The following is a 27,397-nucleotide window of genomic DNA, read 5'->3' as shown; positions in this document are numbered from 1 at the left end:
TGTTCTCCCTTTCCAAAACATCTGTTTACAATTTTTGTATAATTTTCTTATTTTCCGGGATCCCTGGGTGGCGCAGCGGTTTGGCGCCTGCCTTTGGCCCAGGACGCGATCCTGGAGACCCGGGATTGAATCCCATGTCGGGCTCCCTATATGGAGCCTGCTTCTCCCTCTCTGCCTGTGCCTCTGCCTCTGCCTCTCTCTCTCTCTCTCTCTCTGTGACTATCATGAATAAATAAATAAAATCTTAAAAAAAAATTATTTTCCACCCATTTTCTTCTTTTTGTTCTAATTTCTGTAAATTATCTTCAGCTTTATCTTGCAAGTTTTAAAAATTTCTGCTATCATACCTCTTATGTCTAAGATCTCCTGTTCTTTTTTCATAAATGCAGTATTTTTTGTCTGTCAAGCCAGTTACCACATATAGGCTCCAAATAACTAGAGACAATACAAGATAGACTGGGGTTAGATGTTGAAAAGTTTGATACTGATACTGAGTGCTATAGTAGAAAAGGGTCTAGAGAAAGTACTGTGTGCCAGGAACACTTAGGACAACTTGATGGAGAAGGTAGGATAAGATCTGGACCTGGAATATAAGTGAGTTTGGGTATGTGAGGAACAGTGGCGTTGAGTGGTAGAAAAAGCATTGCCTTTGCAAGCAGGCCCCACTGAGTGACTGTGAAGCCTGTGAACATCCAACCTCTCTGAGCCTCAGTTCCCATCTTTCATGGGACCAATAATATCTACCCCCCACTAGAGTTGCTGTAAGGAAACAAGGTGTATATATAAAGTGTTTGGAACTTAATACATATTCTTTATTCTGTAAGTTCCTTGAGTCCAGAAAAAAATCTTCTCCATCCATACTTCTAGTGGAGTGCTTGCTGCTAGTGGGGACTTAGTACAGCTAATGAGTGAGCAAGTAAGTAAGGGAATAAGTGGATGAGAGAATGGAGCACTCCAGGCAAGGGAAATAACAGAAATAGTGACAGGAAAGTTGGAAATAAACGTGGTGCATGGAGAAGGACTGTTGGGATCTTGGCCTGGCTAAAAAAGGTTTATATATGTGCAAGTATTTGTGGAAATATGTCTGGAAAGCTGGGCTGATACTTTTGGAGGGGCTGGGAGGAGGCGCCAGTAGAAAACATTTAAATTAGTGGCCAAATTGGGGTTAGAGAGCTTCTGCCTCAGAGAAACTGGGTTAATTCTAGTTGCACACATGAATATTTGGGCAAGGGATTTAAGCTCCCTAAACTTGTTGGGGAAATGATCCAGCTCTGTCTACCCCAGAAGGTGGTAGTGATCAGGATAAAATTAGCCAGTAGATATAAGTGGCAAAGTTTCATTGGCTCAGGAAGCAGAAAAACAGAAAACCTTATTCACATGGCTTAAAAAAAAACAAAAACCTGGCTTTAAATCTTTGAAAGCAATAACTAATATGCCATGATACATGGGATGTATTTTCACCAAGAAAGTAATTCTTCTCTTGCCCTTTTCCTAATGTAACTACATAAAATTTTCCTCTGGAATTTTCTCTGTTTAGACTTATGCTGTCCAGTCCTGTCACCACTAGATACCTGAGGCTATTTAAGTTAAAATGAGTAAAATTTAAAATTCAGTTCCTCAGTCACTCTAGCCACAAGTTAAGTGTTCAGTGGCCGCATGGACCAGTGACTACCATTTGATCATTGTAGAAAATTCTGTTGGAAAGCACTGGACTAGACTACATAGAATTGTATTATGTGTGTTTATGAATTTTTTTAAATATATACTTTAGAATCATCGCATGTAATGGTTTTATTCTTTCTGACCTCAGTTCATAAAGCAGGTAAGTGAAGTATGTCTATTCAAAAACATTAATTTGTTTTTTCACCTACATGGGCCTCAGTTGATTGTTTAGTCTCCTGCATCAGTGGCTTTCTGTTGAGAACTGGTTCCCTAACCTGAGGGAAGTGAATGGATTTTCTTAATTAAGGAAATAACAGGATGTAGAAGATTGAATGATTTGAAGAGCTAGCCTAATTGGAAATGTAATTGATTATGTTTTACCAGATGTCATTTCAAGAATGTCTTTTTCTTTTAAGATGCTAAAGAAAATCCTTATGGAGAGGATGACAATAAGAGCCCATTCCCCCTGCAGCCCAAAAACAAACGCAGTTATGCCCAGAATGTGACTGTCTGGATCAAACCCAGTGGCCTGCAGGTAACATGACCATTCACGTTGCTTCCTGCTGGGGCAGGGGGAGGAATTCTGCAGGCAGGCAGACATCTGATTTGATTTTCCTTTCATTTGATACTTAGTAATTCATTTACTTCCAATGTTTGTCATTATTTCCAAAAAGAATTTGAGGTGGCCTACAGTAAAACACGTATACAGCAAAATCACTTCTTAAAAATTTAGAGCAGCACAAAACCTAGAGCAAGAGGGGAGACCAGTTGTGCCAGGAACCCAAGGGGAAATGATAATTGTATTTGAGCAATTTGGCTCTCAGCTTCCTGCTACCTGGGTCAGGAAAACTACATGTAGGGTTATATGATTTTTCTTGTCTGATAAAAGGAAGCATGTCAATTCTAGAGAGACACATTTTCCTGGCATTTTCAGTGTAAAATTTTTGACATGGTGAGGCCTTGACATAATGGCTTTTATCTTTAACAGCAGTTTTAAGAGGATGTAAAAATCTTTGTTGGGTTATTTCTTCTGTCCCCATATAGAACCCAAGCAAGTGGCATTACACCTTAATTGCATAAAAACATCTTTATAGAAAACTAAGTTACGCTGTTATCAAGGTATGCTGCTTTCAAGCAAAGTACTCAGTGATATTTCTCCTTCCACTGACTTACAGTCATTTCTACCTATTTTTAAAAATTACTTTTTGAGCCTTTTAAGAAAAAGATTTTTACTTATTTGAGAGAGAGCATTCCAGTGAGAGCGAGCATGGGTTGGGGGGATGGGGCAGAGAGAGAGAGAAGCAGGCTCCCCCGAGCCCCTGATGCAGGGCTCCATCCCAGGCCCCTGGGATCATGACCTGAACTGAAGGCAGCCTCTTAACCAACTGAGCCATCCAGGTGCCCCTTTTTAGAGTCTTTTTTCTCATTTGAGCACCATTTTTTTTTCTTTATTCCTCCAATGAGTCCAACCTAAGCCAAACAAGAAGAGGTTAGGTCATCTAATAAGGGAAGTAGCTTCTGTTGATGGCACGGTTTCTTGTAGCCCCCTTACCACAGAAACTGAACTCATCCTGCCATGGCTAAGAGGATGGGGCTTTGTTGGCAAATCAGATTCTCTCTTTCCTATCATCCCTGACCCTAGTACTTCCCTGTCAGAAGGAAAGCTGAATTTTTCTTAAATTATTTTTTTTATTTTATTTTTTTAAGTTTTTTTATTTATTTATGATAGTCACAGAGAGAGAAAGGCAGAGACATAGGCAGAGGGAGAAGCAGGCTCCATGCACCGGGAGCCCAATGTGGGATTCGATCCCGGGTCTCCAGGATCGCGCCCTGGGCCAAAGGCAGGCGCCAAACCGCTGCGCCACCCAGGGATCCCTTCTTAAATTATTTTTAAATTTTGTTTTGGTCTGGGTGTATTTTTTTATCGTGAAAAACACATAAAAGTGATCATTTCAGCCGTTTTAAAGTATACAGTTCAGTGGCATTTAGTACAATCATAATGTTATACAACCATCATCACTATGTAGTTCTAGAACATTTTCATCACCTCAGGAGGAAACCTTGTACCCATTAAGCAAGTCACTCTACATTCCTAACTTCCCCCAGCCCTTGGCAACCATTAATCTGCTTCTTGACTCTATGGATTTGCCCTATTCTAGATATTTCATATAAACAGCATCATATAGAGGTGCCTGTGTGGCTCAGTTGGTTAAGTGTCTACCTTCAGCTCAGGTCATGATCCCAGGGTCCTGGGATCGAGCTCCACATTGGAATCTCCCTCTGCCTTTCCTCCTGGCTTGTGCTGTCTCTCACTCACTCACTCTTTCAAATCGAATCTTTAATAAATAAGTAGCATCATAAAGTATGTGACTTTTTGTCTTTGGGTTCCTTCACTTAACATAATGTTTTCAACATTCAGACATGTTGTAACATAGATCACTACTTCATTCTTTATGATGGCCACATTTCTTTACCCATTCATTCAGTTGATGAACATTCAGATTGTTTCCACCTTTTGGCTGTTGTGAATAATGCTGCTAAGAACATTTGCCAAAAATTTTCTTTTGTTGCTATGCTATTGTCATAACTTAGAAGTCATTACCAATCCCAGGTCATGAAGAGTTACACCTATGTTTTCTTCTAAGAGTTTTTGTAGTTTTAACTCTTGCATTTAGGTCTCTGAACTATTTTTTTTTTTTTTTGTACATGGTATGAAGAGTCCAGCTTCATTCTTTTACGTGTGGATATCCAACTGTCCTGGCACCATCTGTTGAAGGGACTGTTCCTTCCCCCATTGAATGGTCTTGGCACCCTGGCCAAAAAAGCAGTTGGCTATAGATGGATGGGTTTAATTGGATGTATTTTTGTGGGACAAGTTCATTTCTGTCACTAGGGGATTTATTATCATCAAACATTTTGAAGGAGAGAGGTCCTTTACTAATTTGAATAGAATAGTGACATTAACTCAGAAGGGATCCGCTGACACTGTACCTCTGTTCCCATTTTCATTTCTCTAAACATTTAGAGCCATTCTTTTGTATTCTTTCCCCGTTGACTGCAAAATCTTACTGTTGAAATCTTTTTACCTTTGATAGACAGATGTACAGAAGATTTTAAGAAATGCAAGGAAACTACCTGAAAAAACACAGACATTCTATAAGGTGAGACTATCCGAATTATAGTGGAAGAGGGTGGGCTCTGGGATGTGTGCCAAAAATAAATGGTTCTCAATTGTCGGAGAATGTGATAGCAGAGTGAACATGGACAGCAGTTAGAAATATTTGGCTTATGCCTCAGTGTTTTCATTGATAAAGTCAGTAGAAGTGATAGGTCCACCACTGCCCTAAAGTCCAAGAATTGGAAGTATTTAAGTGACCTGATTTTGTGCACAAGGGCTCCTCTTTATTGGTGCTGCTGTGAGTGACTGAAGAAGTCAGAAGAACCTGTGGGCCAGCCCTGAACTCTCCTCATCACTCTCATATGAGTATCTAGTCCAACCCCAGGCAACCAGGATGACCTCCTGGGATGGTGATTTCCCAGAACATTCTTACCCACCCAAGAAGCTGCTTCCAGGAAGGACTACTAAAATTGTACTTTTATGAATTGGATAACGATGGCCCTCCGGAAACCTGCCTAACTAATCCAGAACTATTGGCAGAGGGAATAAAGTTATAACTAGTGAGTGGAGTTGGGGGTGCATTTAAGGAAACACCTTGTTTCTTCCTTTTCCATCTAGTGTTTGGTTGAAATGAAATTAAGTGGTGTGTGACAGTATGCGGTGTTGTCAGTTGCGGCCCAGCTGCTAATAGTTCACGGCTGCACACAGCCTCCCTCAGGCTAGCATCTCTTCCGGAGAACATACGTGCTACTTTGGGTGTTATCTCATTATCTTTATGTCACTGTTGTCTTCAAACCTAATTATGTGGCAAGCTGGTGAAATCAAGCAAGAGCAACCTTAATCAGAGTTCAAACTAGAGCTGCTTGGCCGCCATGCCCTCCCTCCCCGTGAAGCCCATAGTGTACATGGCCCCTTGTGACCACTCCTTGGGGGTAGTCCCTCTCTTGCCTGCACACATTTGTCAACTGTCTACTCAAGAAGGCGTACTCCTACTTTGGCCTTCTGCTGAACTTTAATCTTGCTAACAGATGATAGTAGCGAGATGGTCAGAAAGCCCACTTCCAGCTGTATACAATCCCACTATCAGATGTGGAAGGGCCTCAGCCAGGCAACTGCGTCAGCCCCTACAGAGGACGAGGAGGAGGCCATCCCTTCTTGCTTTGTGCATGAGACCACTAAGACCTGGAGAGGCTACACAATTGGCCTAGATTGCACTGCTGCTAAGTGGTTGACGGGGCTTTTTGAATTTCAGTTTCCATCCACTACCCGACCCTTCTTTTTGTGAAATCTTTCAGGTCAGACTTCTTGAATCTTTCAGAACCTCCACCAAACATGTTCATTGTTGTTTGGCCTAAGGCCCAGTCAGGAAGGAGGTTAGAGGGTTCAGAGCCCCTGAGGTTTGGGACTAGCCTTTTCCATGGCTGAGTAACAGGAAAAGTCATTCACTTGAGAGTTATGAGTGAATGAAATGTGTGCAAAGTGTCTCGTGTTTGGTGTAAGTGCTTATCAGCTGGTGATGACCACCTGTGTCTGAGCCAGCCAGCTTTCTGATCACCTGTAGAGGAACTCCCATCATGTCATCACACTCTCTTGTTACTGGCATCTCTACAAGCATTTGTTCTCCTATAAAAATGCTCACTTAAGTTAGGGGATCCAGAAAAACTTACTGAGTTGAGAGCACTTGGTAAGTATGTGATAAGGAAAATGCATTTCGTAAACATTGGTGGGGGTTTTCGATCTTGTTTCAGGAGCTAAACCGTTTACGAAAGGCTGCCCTGGCATTTGGTTTCCTGGATCTGCTAAAAGGGGTGGCTGACATGTTGGAAAGGGAGTGCACGCTGCTGCCCGACACAGCGCACCCAGACGCCGCATTCCAGCTGACCCATGCCGCGCAGCAGCTCAAGCTGGCCAGTACTGGCACCTCCGAGTATGCCGGCTATGAGCACAACATCACACCGTTGCACACAGACTTCTCTGGGAGCAGCGCTGAAAGGATGTGACGCTGACTATGGGAACCTGCCTTCTTTTTTTCATGACAGGTGAAAATGACTTGGGGGTAAAAACTTTCCAATTCGTTCACCTCTGTAAGAACCACCTAAAGACCCTCTGAGGCTGCCTCAGAAGTACTGGCTTCTGAGTTTCAGTGACTGCTCGAACCTGAGGAGGGTTCTGAAGGGTGGTTGGCTGCTTGGGCTTTGACCTACGCTTTCTGGGGCTGAGTCTTTAAGCCCAGAAATCTACTGTTGCTCTCATGATGAGCACATCTCCTGAGAAACTTAAAAGACTGCTGAGCACAGAGCTCTCCCCACTTCTCAGGAAACCTAATCAGCGAGGGTTCTCTGGCTTCCTGAAAGGCTCTTCTCACTCTCTCTCCCAACCATTTGGATATTTTCCCACTTCTGTCCTTGGAATGAGCAGCCCAAATCGTCTGGGATTTGCTAAGTACAAGCCCAACACTATTAAGTTTCAGAACCTTAGAACTCGGGCAAAACCTTGATGGTAATAACCCTTTGGTGCTTTTGGTATGTCTTGACATACAGACTTTTCAACAGCAACCAGGAATGTGTAAAATGATTCCTGTTGCTTCAAGTTTTGTTCTGTTTTTTGATGAAAATAAAATACGTCATTTTCTATAAAACAGATTCCCTGGGAAACTAATGGGTCCTTGCCTTTCAGCCTGTCCTAGCATCTGAATGTAATTTCAGCTTCCTAAGTGGCCAGATTCGTAAATCCTGAGTTCCTTGGGTTCTATGCGGACATCCCTGTTTCTGGTTAGGTCTCTGCCTACGCCAGGTTCCACCCAAGTGGAAACGGTACCAATCCATTAGCTAGCTTCGTAACGTTGGCAAGTCACATAACTTCTCCGAGTGTTCTGTCATCAGTGCTTTTCAGATCACTCTGGATTTCCTGAGGGATCACTCCTGCAGGCCTCAACCCAAGCAACCCTTTAACATGCTGAGTTCAACATTTCACCAGGCTATCTACTATTTTGTCTGAACAAAGGACTTTCTCATTGACAGCTTGACAACCTCTCAGACTAAATGATCTGTAAACACAGGCTATTAGGATTTTGATTGTAAATGTTTAATAGAAATACACAATCTTTTGCTTTCTCAGACAGCAATAAAGAAGTTTAGAACAATCACTAAGAGTACAGGACTCTGCCACAAAGATGCAGCATGTGCTGCAAAGCTGATCTGGCCAAGTAAACAAAGTCAGTTGAAAGAACATCAGAAGTTAACACAAACAAATGTTGACAGAAGTTACAGACATGCAAAATACCCAGTCAGTGCAATGAACTTGTTAAAAAAAAAACAACAAAACCAGCCAACCTGTGCTAGTTAGATGTTTTTAGGTCAAACCCACATTCCCATGTCGGGCCCAGAGAAAGAGCACAACTCACGGAGTCTCCTTTCCCCCAAGGACAATAGGAATACAGAACAGAAAGCTCTCGTGCTCTTAAATTCTTTTATACAAGCATCACTTCTAACACATATTTTACTTGGAATGTAGTAGAGCAAACAATGTTTTTGACAATGGCCAAACTTTACAATGTGATCTTTCTCTCAGTTTCTCTGTTGGTGGGTTTCCCGCCAGGAAGCTTTGTTAAGCTCCTCCAGCCAGAGTTCTTACTCTGATTTCACTCTCTGAGAGAAGAGTGAAACAACAGAACAAAGGCAGGTGTTTTTGGGGTCCGTTCCGCCCGTCACTCTGACAGGTATACAAGTAAATGGACTCAGCCAAGGCAGAGGAAGGAAGAAAGCTGTTTCACGACTGTCTTGTAGGTGTGTTTCATCCGCTCCCAGGTTGCTACAGGCTGCACTGCCAGCAGCTGTTACTACCTACCAGGTGGACCCTTCGGACACCCTGTAGCACACTTGGGTTTGGAACTCTTAGAATCTCACGGTTTTCTAAACTAGTGTTCCATCGTTAGTGTTGAAAATAGTTCTGACTTAGCTCGGAATGAAGTAGGTGATCATGGTGTTCCAAGGTTCTGACTGGTTTCTCCCCATTCTGTGCCTCCTCAGTGTGCACACAGGTAAGCCCTGTCCTATCAGGTGGTGTTAGAAGCCAAAAGATGATCAGGAGTAATCTGTGTTCTCTGGCCCCACTCAGACTCAGAAATGTTTTATCAGTGCCTAAGTCAAACTTGATTTTAAAAAAAAAAAAAAAATCAAGGCCACCCCACTTCACAAGTCACCTCTTGGGTACAGAATGTGTAAGGTCCTGCCTGAATCACTTTCACAGGCAACAGTGCTTGTTTTTATCACAAGCAACCGCTGAAATGAACAAATCCCAGCTATGAGAATGGCCAGTACCTGGTAGGGTGAGGGCACTGAAGAAAGATCTCTGGCCCATGTGAGAGCGACAGGACAAGGAGTACATGGGGGTAGGGCTGAGTGAGTCTTTTGCTGTCATTAATGGAACACACAAGAACAAACCTGTCCTCAGGTATCAGGAATCCATGTCATGCAAGTATTACACTAAGATAATACAGATATTCAGGAATGTTACTGGAGAAAAGGGTAATATATATATATATATATATATATATAGCCTCACTGAGAATTTAATCATTTAACTTTAAAAAAACTTTTACATCAGTACAAGAAGGTAAAACTGTAAGAATTATAGATTAGGCTCAAACTGGCAAGAAATCATCTAAATCTCTCTTTTCAGTGGATCTTTTTCTTTTTTTGTCCAAAGCGCCGCCTGCGCTGTTTGTAAAGGTGACGGAAATTGATGTACAACCCTGAAAAAGAAAAAAGAAAAAAAAGACAATGAGGGACCAAGGGAAAAGACTGAGGGCATCTTGGTCTATGTTTATAACCAGAAGCTTCTGGGGCAGGGACTATCTCCAGATGGCTGCTTATCCTTATCCCCACAGCACCGTGCTTACTACTGCAGGGTGCTCGGGAATTGTTAACTCTGAACAAGTTATCGTCAGTGCACTAGAGACCACTCACTTTGTCCCCAGTGGGTTTACTATTTCCTCTTCTCCCGTATTCTAATATGAAAATTTTCAATCATAGTGTACAGTAAACCAACACTTAGATCTACAACTTTAACTTTTTATTATATTCACTTTATCGCCTACCCATCGCCATCTCATTTTTGATGTATTTCACTGTAAGCTACAGACATCAGTATACTTCACTCCTAAACATCTCATTAATAAGAGTTTAGTTTTCCTTTGTTCTTTCTTTCAAGGTTAAGATTTACATTAAATGAAATATAGAAATCTGAATAAAAAACCCAATTTTTGATTCAAGGCTACACAATAACCTGTATTAAGCAACAGTCTTAAAGGTATGAAACACTTTTCTAGGAAGTAAATTAGAAAATCGCAGGATTTCAGAGTCAGAAAAAACTTTTAATCCTACTTGACCACTAACAAGTTCTGTGGCTTAGCCCCACCTCAGTTTCCTCATTGTACAAGAAGGTTAACAACACCTAATTTACAGGCTTACTAACGAGAGAATGAATGTTATGTTTACAAAAGCACTTTAATCTATATGCTAATGTAACTGAGTGTACTTCTAAATTACACAAATTTGAAATTTATTTCATTCTAAAGAATAAGAAAAACTACATTGTGGTCAAAAGCAATATGAATATAAAACCTTGTAAACTGGAGTGTACAAAATGAAGAAAAGGCACTAGGGTTAATGCACATTAAAATATTACCCTAACTTTTCTAGTAAAATATTTCAAGGGTCCTTCCAATACTTATTCCTCTTGAACACGTTCAGTATGCACACCTCATGGAGCCTAGTTGCAGTAACACTAGCTTTATCCAGTAGTAGAGGTAAAGAACTCTTTTAGTAAGTGCATTTTCCAAACTGAAGCATACTCCCTTCAAGAGCCAAACATTTTAACATTTTCTGGTTAGAAATCTTTCTGAAATAAATTACACCCTTTCTGAAATAGAAAAGAAGGAGAAATTGAATAAAATTTCACCTTTAGCAAATAAAGAAAGAAAGAAAGAAATAACCAACCAACCAACCTTTGGCAGATGGTCTATACCCATAATGTAACTTGTGCTTTGCCATGTGCTGGTACCCTAAGGGGCTCCTAAGGGTGTGGGTCTCTTGTCCCCCAGTCCTAAATGATCAAGACCACTGAGTTTCTTGGATATACTTTTCATGGTCTTCCTCTCACTGGGGCAGCTAGCCTCCCAGATGGTCCCCAGTGATCCTACCTCCTGTATCTCCTACCCTTGTGTATCCCCTCCCATACTGTACCAGGTAGGACTGTGTAACCAACAGTATATGGCAAAAGCGGTGGTATGTCACTTCTGAGATGAGGGGATAGAAGGCAGTATGGACCTGATAAAGGTGCAAATCGTGTCTACAATGGTAATCATTACAATATATCGATGAACCAAATCAACACGTATACCTTAAATTTACACAATTTTATGTCAAATATATTTCTATTAAAAAAATAAATTTTTTTTTAAAGGCAAAAAATGAAGAGTGTGGCTTCTGGCCCTCAAACCACTTGCTCTGTGGGAAGCCATGTCCCAAGCAGCCACATGGAGAAGTACTGTGGCAAGAAACTGAAGCCTCCTGTTCACAGTTCTATGAGTGAGCTGGAGCAGATCTTCCAATCCCAGTCAAGACTGCAGAAACCGCAGCCCCTGACAGAGACCTCAGAGGGACTCTAAGCCACCCAGCTAGGCTGCTTTCTGACCCTCAGAAGCCATATGCGATAATAAGTGTTCATTGTCGGCTGTTGTCACTGAACATTGTCAGTGTTCAGCTGCTAAGTTTTGGGGTAATTTGTTACCACAGCAGTAGATAACTAACATACTATCTGTTGTCATAGCCTGTTGCTAGAAGACCAGACAGTCCTACTTAATTAGGGCCACCTTAAGATTTCTATGAACTAAAACAGAGAGAAATATGTAAATTATATTAAATGCATTAGAACTTCATCTAAAACAGTCCTTCTGGTCAGGAAGGCTTTTAAATTTCTCATATTTGCAATAATTAGGTTTACTTCTTTTAGTTCTTAGTTTTTAGGAATTAAGGCAAAGATCTGAGATTTTATATCAAAGAAACTTAACATATAAGCAGGTTTTACATGAGCAGCAGGGGGGGCCTTATTATTAGATGGAAGCTTTATGACATATCTTGGCTGCTCAGAGGCCTTGGCTGCCTTCTTCCTTCTTTGCTGCCAGTGGTATTATACAATAACCTCTGAACACTCTGGATAAGCAATGTGTCATAAAATTAGTAAAATTAAAATATGCTTCTTAGTCTACTTCTAAAGAGCTTCTTACATTGTTTTAAACATGAGATATGGTACATTCCCAGTGACTGAGAGCATGCCAAGAATATAAACTCACCCACTGGTGATTTGGAAGAACTATATAGCATATTCTCCTCATGGGTTTGTTTTATAAACATTTTTTTTTTTTTTTTTATTTATGATAGTCATACAAGAGAGAGAGAGAGGCAGAGACACAACAGGCAGAGGGAGAAGCAGGCTCCATGCACCGGGAGCCCGATGTGGGATTCGATCCCGGGTCTCCAGGATCGCGCCCTGGGCCAAAGGCAGGCGCCAAACCGCTGCGCCACCCAGGGATCCCTGTTTTATAAAATAATATTTTTAACTCTATACTACTCTTCTGGAAATAACAAGCCTACTAAAGGCTTTGAAAACTTTGAGTCATTTAACTCTATCCTCTAAGAAGTAACAGGGAAAAGCCAATACTTACCTAAAAATAATATTATAAGATAAATCTGAAGAAAAAAGGAAAATCTAACTTTGATTTTCACCGGATATGGCAATGTGAAACTGAATCTTCCTGTTTCGTTGAATACTGGAATTGACTGGATCACTGAGACAGCTGAAAGCAGAAACAAGAACTTGTCAGAAGCAAATGAGATACAGTACCATCTAGTGAGAGAAGCTTCTAACCCCCCCACCCCACCCCAGTTTCGGTTCCAGCTGTGCTGAAAATGCTTCCTCCCTCTTGGTACCTGTTTCATTTCTCTCCCTAGTTTTTACAAAAGATGAGCCTCCAAGCTGACAATATGAAGGAGGAACATCCATTTTGTTTGTTTGTTTGGTTTTTTTTTTTGGAACATCCATTTTGATAGCACTGAGCTTATGGTTTTCTATTCTATAAAATGGGAGAGAAAAATCCCTACCTGCCTCACTCACTAGGTGTTTGTTAGAATAAAATGAAGTCATTGTGAGAACCTGCTTTGGAAAACTCTAAATACCATATAAATAGGAAGCATGCAATACATGAACACCCAGCTTCCAAACCTTACAAAAATGAGCTATTTCCCTGGAATAGTCCGGGTACCAGGAGTTTTATGGAAGGAAGCCACAAGAAAGAAATTCTTAAAAAGTCTAACACCCGTATATCCGACTAAGGCTGGCAGAGGAAGGAAGAAAGCTTTGGCCTATCAGCTCAGCTATCCTTTGGAACCAAGCTTATAAAACCTAGTGCTGAACAGAAAGTACCTTCTGCCAAACATCCTAGAGGATACAGGGGGATCCACACAGTGTAACGAAGCCATGTGAGCACCTTCCAATCCATGTCAATGCAGGAAAGCATGTAGAAGGGGTACCTATTGAAAATAAGGAATTCAGATGTGAAAAGCTACTTCAGGTCCTCAATGCAACCCTAGAGCATCATTCAAGAAGACTAATTTCACAATGAGCCACACACGGCTTCTTCAGAACAGAATTATAGTCCTGGGCTGTCTACTCACAAACTCCCATCACACTCTTCTCCCAATTTTCAGTGGATGTGAACTCTCTTTGATGGCAGACTAAGTTTAGGTCGTAAAGGAACCGTCTTTGGAATAGTTCAGTATATGGAATGAATGTTCAAAAGCTCTTTGCTTTTTAAGTTCTGATTTATGTTCTAAGTAGGTAAGGATGACAGACACCTTGATAATTTATCTCTGGATAAAGGAATGCCATCAAAGTATATGGGGCCCTTGGGTAGCTCAGTTGGTTAAGTGTCACTCTTGATTTTAGCTCAGGTTATGATCTCAGGGTCATGAGATTGAGTGTGGAGTCTGCTTAAGATTCTCTCTCCTCAAAAAAAAAAAAAAAAAAAAAAGATTCTCTCTCTTCTCCAGAACTCTGCCCTTCTCCCACTTAAAAATAAAACAAAAAAAATTCAAAATTAAAGTATACAAAAGACTCCTAACCTAGAAGTAGATACACTCTTTTTAAAAAAGAGATAACAAAAAAGAAATTTTTCTTCCCAGAGTTAATATTAAGTTTTTATAATCTCTTTCACCTCTGTATTAGTAGATTAGAGGGTATACGGGATACTATTCAGAGCACAGTTAAGACACAATCTAGGGCTGCTCCCGCCTCTTCTCCCTCTCAACTATTAACTTTGCCAAAATATCTCCAAACCCAGAGCTGAGGAGTCAGTCTGCAAAACCCTTGCTCCACCTGACCAAAAAAGAAATGGACTATGTATGGTCGGGTAGAGAAAAATACCTCTACTTTTAATATTTTCATTGTTGTTGTTAAAGATATTTCTCCTACTGACGACTGAGAATGGCAGATTCAGATAAGGGGTTGATTCAAACTTCAGTAATCTTGTAGTAAAAGATATATTTCCATCATTCTTCTAGTAGGCTGGTCTTCACTGGTTCCATCCAACCTGCCTACTCCCTCCACATTTCTTCCCCTTTCAAAATTTTCCCATGTGGATGAGCCCTCTTTCCAACAAAACAGCAAGATCCTGAAGGGTAAGATGGTAAGATGGGTCTTTCCCTTCTCTGCATCTCTTGACTCCCTCCCTCTGCTCGCCAGTGCCCAGGCTGGTACCATCTATGATCTAATGACTGCTTTAAAAAAAAAACAAAAAAAACCAAAAACAACAACAAAAAAAACATGGCTCAGTCGCCTGGGTGGCTCAGTCGGTTAGGTATCTGCGTTCAGCTCAGGTCATAATCCTGGGGTCCTGAGATCAAGCCCCACATCAGACTCCCTGCTCTGTGGGGAGCCTCCTTCTCCCTCTCCCTGCCGCCTCCCCCTCCTTGTGGCCCCTCTCTTCTCTCAAATAAAATCTTTAGAAACAAAACAAAACAAAAAAAATGCCTCATCTTTGCAGAGCACACAGATGGCAGCTAGAGCTCTCCACTCATGGAACCTTAATCTCAAACCAAATGAGACTCCAAATAAAACTCCCTCCAGAAAAGAGCTGCTCCAGAAGAGGGAGAAGCATTCAAACTACCAAGCTGGCATTTCTACCCACCTGAAAACTTCAACTGCACTCCACGAATAAAACACAAAGAAAACCACAGCTTTGTTTTGCATTTCTTCCATGGTGCCAAAGATGATAAACAAAATGAAATTTCTTCCAAGAAGCTATTAAAAGAATCCACAAGAGAGGAAAAAGTTTAAATATATATTCTACAAAAACTATATAAATGCATTATCTAAAACCTAGTGCCTCTAAATTCAAGGTAAATAGAAAAAAACTGAGGGCTGCCTAGCTGGCTCAGTCGGTGGAGCAGGCAACTCCTGATCTCAGGGTCGTGAAATTCAAGCCCCACACTGGGGGGGGGGGGGGGGGCGGGTAGAGATTACTTAAAAAATTAAAAAGCAACAAAATCTTTTTAAAAAGGAAAGAAAAAGGCTGAGCTCAGCTAGTTAAGCTTCTGCTCCAGTTTTGGAGCAAGTTAAAGTACCCAAAGCAGTCTTTCTGAATAGACTGTGTATATGTGTAAATATATCATCACAAATAGCGTATTTTCAAAAATGCTCACACACATTCAGATGCAGTTTAAAGAACGCTGCCAGAAGCCCACTTGTGTCTGCAGACCCCAAGTTTAGATCCAGAGCGTTACCAGTGTGGCAGTCACCCCTAAGTAACTACTATCTCGTGTTAACCATTCCATTGCTTCCCTTTATAGGTTTACTGCTTATGTACGTAGTTCTAAATAGTATCCTGTTTCACTCTTGCCTGGTTTTTTTCACTCTGTTTTTAAACTTTCTGAAATAGATCGTATTATTCTGTGACTTGTTTCTTACTGTTGTTATGCTTCCAAGACGCATCCATGTTGGCACGTATGGTGCTGTCCAACACCAGGAGGCTCGGCTCACGCTGCATTCTACATGAATGGCACTCCCCAGAGCCGTGCGCTGTGATGATACCGAACCCCTCCCTTCCACTCCACCCTAGAAATTCTAGCCTCATGCTTACCTGCACTACCCTTTGATCTACAAAAAATACTATTCCACATGAGCGGGTCACTCGCTTATCCTCTTTGATTTTTTAGACTGAACAAAACAGCCTCTCTATCCAAGAACAGAGAACCCAGGAGTAACAAGGGTTACAATCACCCTTTACCCATGCCATTGATACTATCAGAATGCCAGAGCTGATGTACCAGAGAAGGGTAGAACTATAGAAAGAATACTCCAGAAGAGACTAACCAGCAATCACCTGTTTCCCCCTGAGTCTGGGTAGGTGGGATTTAATAGTATATAATCTCATGGTGAGGAAATAGGGCAAGGAAGTTAAAAGACTTTGATGCCCTGTTCCTGATAGCAATCTTCCAAATACTAGAAAATACAGATGTATTGAGGGAGGGGGGAATCCCCATATCAGTCAAAAGAGTCCCCTGCATCTATGGAAGAAAGCCCAAAGTGCAAAGAGCTCCTAGGATTGCAATGCCTTCACCTACTCAAGCTGGGAGCAGACCAAGCACATCTCTACCTGAAAAGATTGTGGGTAAGTTTTTCTGCTTCTGCTTGAGAATCAGGTTCCCCTCATCTTAAAGCCTTTTTATAACTTTGTGATTTTAAGATGTTATAAACAAACCAACCAGACTGGAAATGGTAAAAGTCTACTTTGGAAAATATCCCTGGGCTTTGAGTTTTCCTCCTTGTTCAGAGAAAACCATGCTACTTCTGTGCAAAGAGAGATTTTTATGCATTGAGACTTCCCAGCTAATTACAGCATACCTACTAAACACTGAAATCTGAGGTCAACTGTTCAGTACCTGGATAAGACAAGGGATCACTGGTGACTTAGTGACGCCAATTGCTGCATTGATAGTTTCCACAACTGACAGCATCTGGCAGAAATACATCATGTCGGCCAAGGTATGGAATGTGTCATAGAAGGACTCTATGGGACAAAGATACATTAAGGGTAAGTCACGATGGGATGACCACTGGCTGTTATACTATATGTTGGCAAGTTGAATTTAAATAAAATATTTTTTTAAAAGGGTAAGTAAAAAAAAAAAGAAAGAAACCCAAAACAAAAATAAAGGGTAAGTCAAGTAGCTAATTCCAACAGAATTATTTCTCAAACTAGATAACTCCTTGCATGAAAGGAATTTAAAGATAAGTATAATAAACAGCCAGTCAGACTCAAGTTTACTCTCCAAACTAAGCCGGTGGGAACAAGCCTGTGAGGTCATGAATAGTGAACTCTACTAGTTATTAGAAAGTTAACACATAAACCCTGTATGTCCTTCTCATTTTAAAAGGCAAGGAAATTAAAAAATTAAAAATAAATAAATAAATAAAAAGGGATCCCTGGGTGGCGCAGCAGTTTGGCGCCTGCCTTTGGCCCAGGGCACGATCCTGGAGACCCGGGATCGAATCCCACATCGGGCTCCCGGTGCATGGAGCCTGCTTCTCCCTCTGCCTGTGTCTCTGCCTCTCTCTCTCTCTGTGTGACTATCATAAATAAATAAAAATTAAAAAAATAAATAAATAAAAGGCAAGGAAAGGGCAGCCCCAGTGGCTCAGCAGTTTAGCGCTGCCTTCAGCCCAGGGCGTGATCCTGGAGACCCGGGATCGAGTCCCGCGTCATGCTCCCTGCATGGAGCCTGCTTCTCCCTCTGCCTGTGTCTCTGCCCTCTCTCTCTCTCTCTCTCTCTCTGTGTGTCTCTCATGAATAAATAAATAAAATCTTAAAAAATAAATAAATAAATAAATAAATAAATAAATAAATAAATAAATAAATAAATAAAAGCATACCTAGACTTCCTTCAGTTACTATAAGCTGAAAAGCCAATGTAACAGGCCGGAGATTAGTCTGGTCAGATCCATTATCTCACTGGATTCAAAATTAAATTATAGCACATATACTGAATGCAATCTAGCCTATGAAAATCTCAAAATTGTACAATCATAAATAAACGCAGAGGTCCAAAAGTAGTGAATAAAACTTTCAAAAACTTTATTTGCATTTTACATATTTCATCTTAATAACTCTTATTTTAAGAATCTATCCTAACTACAAAATCTAAAATGAAAAAAAAAAATCCACAAAAGTTTCTGAGGCACAAAGTCTTTCTCCGAAGCATTTTTCCCAAGTATATTAAAGTAGTGTTTGTCTGAATACCTAAGCATATAGAAAGTTGGAGTAAACTACAGTAGAGCTACTTCATGGAATATTATGTAATGATTTTAAATGACAATTATTGCTTATAGGACCATCAGTGATTGCAGTATCAGCTGTGAGCGGACCATAAAATAAAATCCTTTACTTTTCATACTGATCCTTACTTGGCACCCTGCACTCCTACATTCTTCTTGCCATGTTTCTCAACCAAGGTACTATTGATATTGCAGGCAGGACAATCTTTTGGCCTGCCTTCACCGTGCACGAGGTTTAGGGTTCTTGGCTCCCTGCCTATGAAATACAAGGACTGGCCCCAAGGACCTGGCACAGTTAGGCCAGTGACCAACAAAGATGACATTTGTAGGAGTCCCCAGAAGATCTGGTTTAAACATCAGTTGAATAAAAAAGGCCCTTGCAAAAAAAACTTAAAGAAGCCCTCTAAATATTTTTGCAAAACTGATCTGCTCTACTATCCTGCTACAAAGTCAAATGCGAAATGAAGAACGGTTTATAGTGTTATCATATAATTTTGACAGAAAAATTCCAACAGTAATTTAGTTCAGAATTAGATGAATTCTTTTCTTTGGAAGAATTAACGTAAAATTACAACGGCAACTTAGATTTTGCTACATATAAGACAAAAACAACTTATTCTCTCAATTTTAAATCTCCCATTTCAAGATAAAATCCCAACCAAATCTTTTTGTCAACATTTCCAATGAAATTCTGGTGTCCATTTTAAGGGGATTCACATTAAGGTGGCATTTCTCCTCAGATAAATCTTTGAAAAATGAAGACCTCCCGTTGGGAAAACACAAAGCTGTGACTAAAGATTTGGCATGTGCTGAACAAAAATTAGATCTCGTGGCTTTGCTAGGAGTTTACATCCCTGTCTCAATTCAGGCATAGATGCTGAATTTCTCAAATGATAATTACAAAGAATTTTATTAACAAAATGCTTATAATTTTGCTTTTAAAACCAGACAGAAAATTGTGGACACACACAGTAGGATTATAATTTCTAAATCTTAAAAAAAAAAAAAAGTCAGTCGGGGTGGCTCAGTGGTTTAGCGCTGCCTTCGGCCCAGGGTGTGATCCTGGAGACGTGGGATCAAGTCCCGCATTGGGCTTCCTGCATGGAGCCTGCTTCTCCCTCTGCCAGTGTCTCTGCCTCTCTCTCTCTCTCTCTCTCTCTCTGTGTCTCTCATGAATAAATAAATAAAATCTTTAATAATAATAATAATAATAATAATAATAATAATAATAATTTCTAACTGCAGGAGAAAAACTAAAAGGAAATGTATGGCTATATTAATAGTGATGGACAACGGCTTATTTACCTCCTCTTCTCTCCCCCCACACCTCTACTCTGGTTTCCCCCTCTTTCCAAATTAGCTTAAATCACCATGTTTACTTTTATAATTTGAAAACAAAAAAACTGTTTTAAGCAGTAAAAGGCACTCACGTTAATGGGAGGAGAGATACTATAATGTGGTAGTATAATACAGTATACTGTCTGGACAGTATACATGGAAATCCTTAAAAACGATCTCCCATTTAATCTCACAATTCCATATCAGGAATTGTTCCTTGCTCCTGAGAAAGCTTTGTGGGTTGGAAGCATATACACGAAGGTGCCAAGGATCTGTTGCTCTCATAGATGGGATTACAGTAGAGTGTTATTTAAGTCTTTGTTTTCTGATTTTTCTGTAATTAACACATTGTATTTTTAACACATTTTTATAATTGGAAAATTTTTTTAAATTTAATTTTTTAAAAATCTTATCTATCTACTCATGAGAGACACAGAGGGAGAGGCAGAGACATAGGTAGAGGGAAAGGGAGGTACAGGCTCCCTGCGGGGAGCCTGATGCAGGACTGGATCCTAGGACCCTGGGATTATGCCTTGAGCCAAAGGCAGATGCTCAACCACTGAGCCACTCAGGTGCCTCAGGAACAATCTTTTTAAAAAATAAAATTAGAGTGCCTGGGCTCTTAGTATTCCTTAAGAGAGACCTAGGTAAGCTCAAACAAGAGTTTCTAGACAAGCCCAAGAGTTTGCTAGTGTTTCCTCAGCAACAAGTTTAGCAAGTACATGTTTACATGAAAAACGAAGTCTATGTGTGGAATTTGCCATTTACCAACATCCTTCATTCAAAAGGGAAAAACCGCAAATGGCAAACTGGGTGCAAGGCACCAGGTGCCAGGTCCTTATCACGTCTTCTGAGGACGGGTAAGGGAAGAATTAAACCAGCAGCTCCATTCCAGAAGGTGGTTTAGTAAGGGGCTGAGAGCCAAAATAGAAATTACAAATCCAAGCAGCTTAAACACATGACCCAGATAACTTAGGAGCTTTGGGACTAGATCACCTAATGGCCTGCAGGCTTGCACAGGTACACGGAGAATCAATCTAACAACGTTAAATGAAATTATCAGGTATTTGCGTGTCCCTTTCATTCCATGGAACTTGTGATCAATCCATAGTAATAAGAACCACAGGTTGGAGACTTGCCTTCTTAAGTATCTCATCTGTAGACCTTTGGTCACACGTGACGATAAGACACTAGGCATTTGAGAAGTTCTTCACTAGCCTGCCACTGGTGCTTTGCAGAATTCTAGGCCATTAAGAAGGCTGGACAAATGACATGTACTTCTTTGAAATGACTCTAGAGCTACCGACAATTCACTTACTACAAACCTCAGATGGGAAAATTTAGGACTAAAGATAAAATAGACTATAGGACATTTTTCTTTTTTTAAACAGAGCTTGTATTTTCAATTATACTTCTATTTTTCCTATTTCTTGTACAAAATATGGACAAATTTCTAAATTACCCACATCCAAACCATTTTCGAATGATGAATTCTTTTCACTCTTTTTACATGTATTGGTTCAGTTTTTTCCCCCTTTTTATATGATATGATGAAAATGGAAGAACAAATTGATATATTATTTTTTAGCCTATCGTATTTCTCCATGTTATATGAACTCTTTAAGTACTTTATATCTGCTTCACAACATTCCACTGAGCGAATATGCTAAAGTAATCCCTCACTGATGGGCATCTAGGTAGTTTCTAACTTGTCACTAATATAAGTAATGCCAAAATGTGTATGTTTTTTAAAAAGCTTTTTTTTTTGTAGTTTCAGTTACTATAGTTTCAAGGATATCAGTGACGAACAGTTCAGTGTCTTGAAACGCTTTGCCAAATGATTTTCCAAAAGAGTCATTGTACTTCTATACCCTCCCAGTGACCACCAGAGTGTCTATTTTAGCATATGTCCTCTTGAGTTAGGTACTGCTTTAACTTTGCAAAACTGACAAAGAAAAATCTGATTTTTATTTCCTTTGTCATTATTGAGTTAAACATTTTTCTGTATATTAAAGAGTTTCCCTCTTGGGAACTGCCTGCACCTGACTTCTGTTTATCTATTCCATAGAGTCTATACATTTTAAATCAATTTGTAACAAACTCTTTACAGGTAATCAACCTTTGTTAGTATTTGTTGCAATTTTCTACCAACCCTCATCCCCATGCTACTAACCTCAATATACTTTTAATCTTTGTGTTATCTTAGCTGAGGTATTTTTAGATATATAGGAACTTAGATATTTTATGTAGTCAAATATATTAACCTATTCTTTATGATTTCTCCTTTTTTACCTTAGAAAGTAATAACCTTCTGGGACACCTGGGTGGCTCAGTGGTTGAGCATCTGCCTTCAGCTCAGGGCGTGATCCTGAAGTCCAGGATCGAGTTCCACATTGAGCTCCCTGTGGGGAGCCTGCTTCTCCCTCTGCCTGTGTCTCTCTCATGAATAAATAAACAAAATCTTAAGAAAAAAAAAAAAGCCCTAACCTTCCACATGAGATTTTTTTTTTTTAAGATTTTATTTATTTATTCATGAGAGAGACACAGGCAGAGGGAGAAGCAGGCCCCATGCAGGGAGCCTGCCGTGGGACTCGATCTTGGGTCTCCAGGATAACGCCCTGGGCTGAAGGCGGCACTAAACCACTGACCCACCTGGGCTGCCCCCACATAAAATTTTTATAAACATTTATTCGATCTTCTGTTATGTTTTAAATCTTTGACACAGACTCTTAAATCCTCTAGGGGAATTTATTTTTGTATACAATGTGAGGAAAAGAGTCAGATTCCTTGCCTCCCTCATGCACCCAAACCTAACCAATTTTTCCTGGAAACATTATTAGAATTCCCACCCAAGGGCAGCCCAGGTGGCTCAGCGGTTTGGCGCCACCTTCAGCCCAGGGCGTGATCCTGGAGACCCAGGATTGAGTCCCACGTCGGTCTCCCTGCATGGAGCCTACTTCTCCCTCGGCCTGTGTCTCTGTCTCTCTCTGTGGCTCACGAATGAATAAATAAATACTTAAAAAAAAAAAAAAAAAGAATTCCCACCCAATAAAAATGTATTGGCTATTTCCATTTCCACTGATTCATGATTCCTTTTATATCATACATATAACTGATATATATATATATATATAATGTACATATATATTTATTTACATTTTATATATATATATAAAATATAAGAGCTATTTTTGGACTATCTTATCTGCTCTATTGGTTATTCTCTTCTTATATTCATGCTACATCATTTTAATTATCATTCTTTCATATCAGACAGAAAGTGCTCTCCCATTACCCTTTCCTACTCCAAATTTTATTACCTATTTGTTGTTCACAATACAATTTCAGAATACTTTAGATCACATTCTCAAAAATTTTCCATTGTCATTTACTTTTTGCCCGAATTTCTGTTAAATGTACAAGTTAATTTTTAAAAAACCATACAAGTTAATGTGTCAAGAATGAATATCATCATGATAGTCTTTTCATTCGTTTTTGGAATAGCCCCTTTGAGAATCTACTTAGGTTCCCAAAGGGTGAGATCCTTTTTGTTTTTGTTTTTTGAGATCCCTTTTGGACTTGCATTAACTTTGGCACCAGAAATACCATATAAGTTTATTTGGTTATAAATGAACTGCCATGTCATGAACAGAGAAAGGAACGCAGCCCAAGAGGCACCTCTGGTCAGCTGTATTAATGGGGGCAATTTCTTAGCCTGTTCCCTCACTTGCTAAGTGGACACAATCTCCAGTCAGCTTGTTTCACAAGGCCAAGGGAAATCAGAGACACGGAAGTTGCCACACAAACGTGGGGGGGTTATTATTAATATCAAAGGTAGAGTATTATTGATACCTTCAGTGGATAGTAGGCTAAACTACTGGCAAAAGGAAAGTTTGTGTTGAAATTTTGTGCTTGCCTTTTCCCAAAATAAAGAACCGCACGGTCATGTTGACAAAGATCCAGGAGAATCCCAAGAACTGCACGAGGTTATACATGAACAGGTATCCTTTCTTCAAGCTTGTAAGAGCTGAAAAGCAAAGCAAGATAAGAAACTATTACAAGCAGAGCTGCAGCAGGAGCAGAGTGTGGGGCAGACCTGGATGACTGCACCCCTCTCTTGCACTGGGTGCCCTGAGCTCCCAAACAGATACCTGGCCAGATCTGCACCAGCCTGCACTCCTAAACCCAAAGAGAAAGTCATAAAGTCATAGACACTGCATTCCAAGGTACATCTTTACCAGTCCTTCTCCTCATGGCTTGAATGTACAGACATAATAAATCCAAGGAGAAAAAAGAAAAACTACTTCTGGCAAAGCAAGACCATCTTAGGAAGCAATGAAGAAGGCAAATAGAGCTACACTTAGCTCCTGCTCTTGTCATTTTCATATAAACTAGTTTAATTGTTCTTGCAATTTTTTTTAAGTTCACGTATGGCAAACTAACTCAGAGAAACAGAAATAGAACAAGAAAAGAATTCTGGCATTTGATCACATACGCATTCAACCAAGCATCAACTACACACCTACAACGTGAGAGGTCCTGAGGGGTACCCCTGGGATTCAAAGATGTTAAGACTTGATGTCCCTTCAAAGAACTTACAATCTGAAAGCCATAATACAAGATAGAGAGGAACAGGTAGCTGTCTTGTGAAACCCTTAAGGTGAGAAAATGATATTGAGCCAGGGAAGTGGGAAGCAGGCAGGTCAGTGGAGATGGCAAGGTGCCTGCTCTGGGCTTTGGAAGACGGGGAGAATGAGGATATGACCAAAGAAGGCAAAGTACAGATTGAGAGGCAGAAGGATAAGGAACGTTAATTTGCTCTGCAGCCTAAGGCTCGTGAAGACACAGCCAATTACAGAATTAAGGAAGAAGTAAGGAGCTTAGAATCATAGTGGAGTCCAGGGAGTGGGGCAAAGATAAGGATAATTCTCAAGAGAAGAGCTATGGAGTTCAGAACTTGCTGCTACGTATTTATTCCTAGGCTACAGACACTTTGCACATAACCCCTCGGCTGATACTCAAATGACCACACTCAATAGTGTGCTCCATCAAAAGCAATCTAGTAATAAGGACCCAAGAGTCAGACTTTTCACAGCACTTTAACTAAGGCTTTTTCTTCGCCATCCTAAAGAACTTATTTTATCAGGAAACATCATGAATTTAGATAAAACAGTGAAAGCATTATCTAACATTCCAAAAATCCCTATGTAACCATTTTTACATGGTTTTAAAGTGTATCCTTCTCAATTCCCCTAAAATTAACATAAATTTCAAATAATTTTCAAGCTCAAAATTAATTTTAATCTCAAATCTTTATTCTTTACCTCCACTAATCTTCTGCCCTCCTTTGTTTTTCTAAAGGAATATTCCTCTAAATGAGTAGTTGTTCAAATCTTTTTCTAAAGCAATGAAGCCTCCTTTTCAAAACAAACTTTATTCAGAACTTAACACATAAAACACAAAAGCAGAGCTATTCTGGTTGAAGTGGACCTGCTTGCTTGGCTATCCCTCCTAAGCATCCTGGGAACCCCTGGGGACCAGGGGACATAGTTTGAAAACAACTACTCTAAAACTTTCCCCTTCCTTACCTACAGCATGCCACAGAAGTGCCACTAAAACTTGAAAACATATGGACAAAAGGAAGCCTTTTATTTTGCTTTTCAGCATGCATTTTATACAGAGTTTCATGGTCCTCTCCCCGGAATGGAAGCTCTTAGAGAACAGGTGCTCTGATGAATTCATTGGCTCCACCCCTCAAGGGCTGGCGACCATGCTTCCACACAGCAGGAGGTTAATGGAGAGCTGCTGCATTTACTCTGTATCACCCAGAGGACAATACACGTGCAGAGCTTCTTGCTTATAAGTGATCGGACATAGAGAAACAGGAATAGATTTTTTGAGGTTGACAACCCAACTTATCTGTGAAACAGCCCTTAAGATCCCAACTGGGAGAACACCACCAAGCTGGAAAAAGTGTGGCCTTGGATCTACATGGTATTTCCATGTTATGCAGGACCTGCAGGGCCTGCTGCCACCTGACATTAGGCCAGTCCGGGAGACTATGGTTCTTCCATTCTGCTCTACCAGCTTTGGTGCACTCAAATGATGTTAGACTCCAAACAGAAGGGAAACAGTAAAAGGGAGGCTTCTGATGTGGGTATGCACAGCATAAGCACTGGACATTAAGGATTCCTCATACCTCATGTACACAGTATTAGCTCTCCTACCACATCCATACCCCCATTTCTATCATTAGTTAACTGGTAACAACCACAGCACCAGGAGCAACTTACTTTCAGGGGAGCCTTGGCTTTCAATTCTTAGTTTATTTAGGCGTTCTTCTTCCTAGAATTTGGACAGAAGTTTTCCAAGAATACAGGTTAGAATTCTCAGATGCCTGCAAAAGTCCACATGCTAGATAGGTGACCTGACACCCTCAAAGCCACCTCCTCCAATCGTGTTCATGCTTCACTGGGGCAAACGTCCTAGTTCATGGTGCCAAAAAGCCTGACTTACTGGGTAACAGTAGCACCACAGCATGCCCATCCTCCAATGCTCACAGAATTAAACCAATCAGCTGGCTTCCAAACTACAAAGTGGATAGTCTTAGAATATTGGAGCCGGAAAAGACCCCTAGAAGGTTTGTCACAGTCATAGAAACAAAATAGAGTTTTAGGGCAGGAAATAGATCACTGTTTTAACAATTCTAGATTTTTAGTATTTTTCTGGAAGCTAAAATCATGTCTCAACATCAGTAAGAACTCACATCAAGTCAATATAAATACAGATGAATACATATAGAAATATTTATAGGTATAGGCATGTTTATATATAGGTATGTTTATACATACGTATAAAAATATTTGTATTTATAGGTATAGGTATATGTATGGGCCAGTCTGCACACATACAGTTCTTCATGCTGTCACCTGAGAGGGTCTAGAAGCAACAGCTAGAGCCCAGATCTTGGCTTCCACTACTATTCGCAAATAAAAAGAACAGCTTCTTGAAGAAAGACTGACTCTACGGCTGGAGCTGGGAATACACAAGATAAGCCTGGGGCAGCTTATAGTGCTGGAAATTAAGGATGTCCCCCCAAAAAGCCCCCCTCCCCTCAAAAGCCTCACAATGACGGAACTTTGTCAAAAAGGACACAAGAACTAATGGGAACAGCGTCCAATGGCCAAAGCTAGAACATCATGAACAACAAAATAAATAACACAGTATGGGGTTATAACTCAAACTATAAAATAAATATTCATCAGTCCATATGGATATAAATAAATGATTGAATAAATAAATGGAAGAGAACACAATAGGAATGAAACCTCTGTGGTCCTCCTCCCCAAAATCCCATTACCCTCTCTGATCATGAGAAACATATTCAACAATCCCAGTTGAGGGACAGTCTACAAAACATATTACCAGTACTTCTATAAAACCATGTTTCCAGGTCTTTAACTGAATTTGTAACTTTGTCCCTATTCTATCAGACCCAGATAGGTATCTGAGGTGGCCCAAATAACATCCCAATCACTTGGGTTCCTTGGGGTCCTTACTGACCTTGGCTCTGAGCTCCATTTCTGCATCAGACTCGTCCAGCCAGCGATCAAAATCAGGAGCCAAAAAGAGTGGGCGCTTCTCCTGCTTAGTGAGTCTCTCCCACCACTGACTCACCTTCTTCTGTACTGTGATGTTTACCTGCCTCTGGGTCAGTTTGTAAACCGGCTAGAAGAGAACATGAGAATGTGAGAATGCCCCCACCTTCCCATCCCCGACTCCTCCCCCTGCAACTGCACCAAGCCCATGTGGCTCCACAGAAGGAAGGCTCCCCTCCATCATTCTCTGTTCTCAGAACATCCAGACCAAGGGCTGGTACAGCAAAGA

General features: G+C 40.4%; 2 protein-coding genes across 6 annotated transcripts in view; one reads left to right on the top strand and one right to left on the bottom strand.

The window, feature by feature from the left end:
• INTS14 (integrator complex subunit 14) overlaps positions 1–7,422 on the top strand; it is a 35,563-nt gene extending 28,141 nt beyond the window's left edge. For all 5 annotated transcript variants that reach the window (XM_025472442.3, XM_035708649.2, XM_025472443.3 and 2 more), the window contains 3 exons: positions 2,079–2,197; positions 4,758–4,823; positions 6,529–7,422. In XM_025472442.3, the coding sequence (XP_025328227.2) occupies positions 2,079–2,197; positions 4,758–4,823; positions 6,529–6,780 (437 nt within the window). In that variant the 3' untranslated portion in view covers positions 6,781–7,422. The remainder of the gene's footprint in view (positions 1–2,078; positions 2,198–4,757; positions 4,824–6,528) is intronic.
• A 420-nt stretch (positions 7,423–7,842) lies between these two features.
• HACD3 (3-hydroxyacyl-CoA dehydratase 3) overlaps positions 7,843–27,397 on the bottom strand; it is a 40,222-nt gene continuing 20,667 nt past the window's right edge. Inside the window, exons 4-11 of the mRNA XM_025472446.3 lie at positions 27,074–27,238; positions 25,804–25,855; positions 23,427–23,537; positions 16,780–16,907; positions 15,027–15,139; positions 13,265–13,371; positions 12,507–12,638; positions 7,843–9,533 (exon numbers count right to left, since the gene is read on the bottom strand). Of these exons, the coding sequence (XP_025328231.1) occupies positions 9,457–9,533; positions 12,507–12,638; positions 13,265–13,371; positions 15,027–15,139; positions 16,780–16,907; positions 23,427–23,537; positions 25,804–25,855; positions 27,074–27,238 (885 nt within the window). The 3' untranslated portion in view covers positions 7,843–9,456. The remainder of the gene's footprint in view (positions 9,534–12,506; positions 12,639–13,264; positions 13,372–15,026; positions 15,140–16,779; positions 16,908–23,426; positions 23,538–25,803; positions 25,856–27,073; positions 27,239–27,397) is intronic.

The sequence above is a fragment of the Canis lupus genome, chromosome 30 (assembly GCF_003254725.2).
Source record: "Canis lupus dingo isolate Sandy chromosome 30, ASM325472v2, whole genome shotgun sequence".
Taxonomy (NCBI): Eukaryota; Metazoa; Chordata; class Mammalia; order Carnivora; family Canidae; genus Canis; species Canis lupus.
Note: the sequence above shows the minus strand (reverse complement) of the source record. Positions and strands in the feature narration are given on the sequence as shown.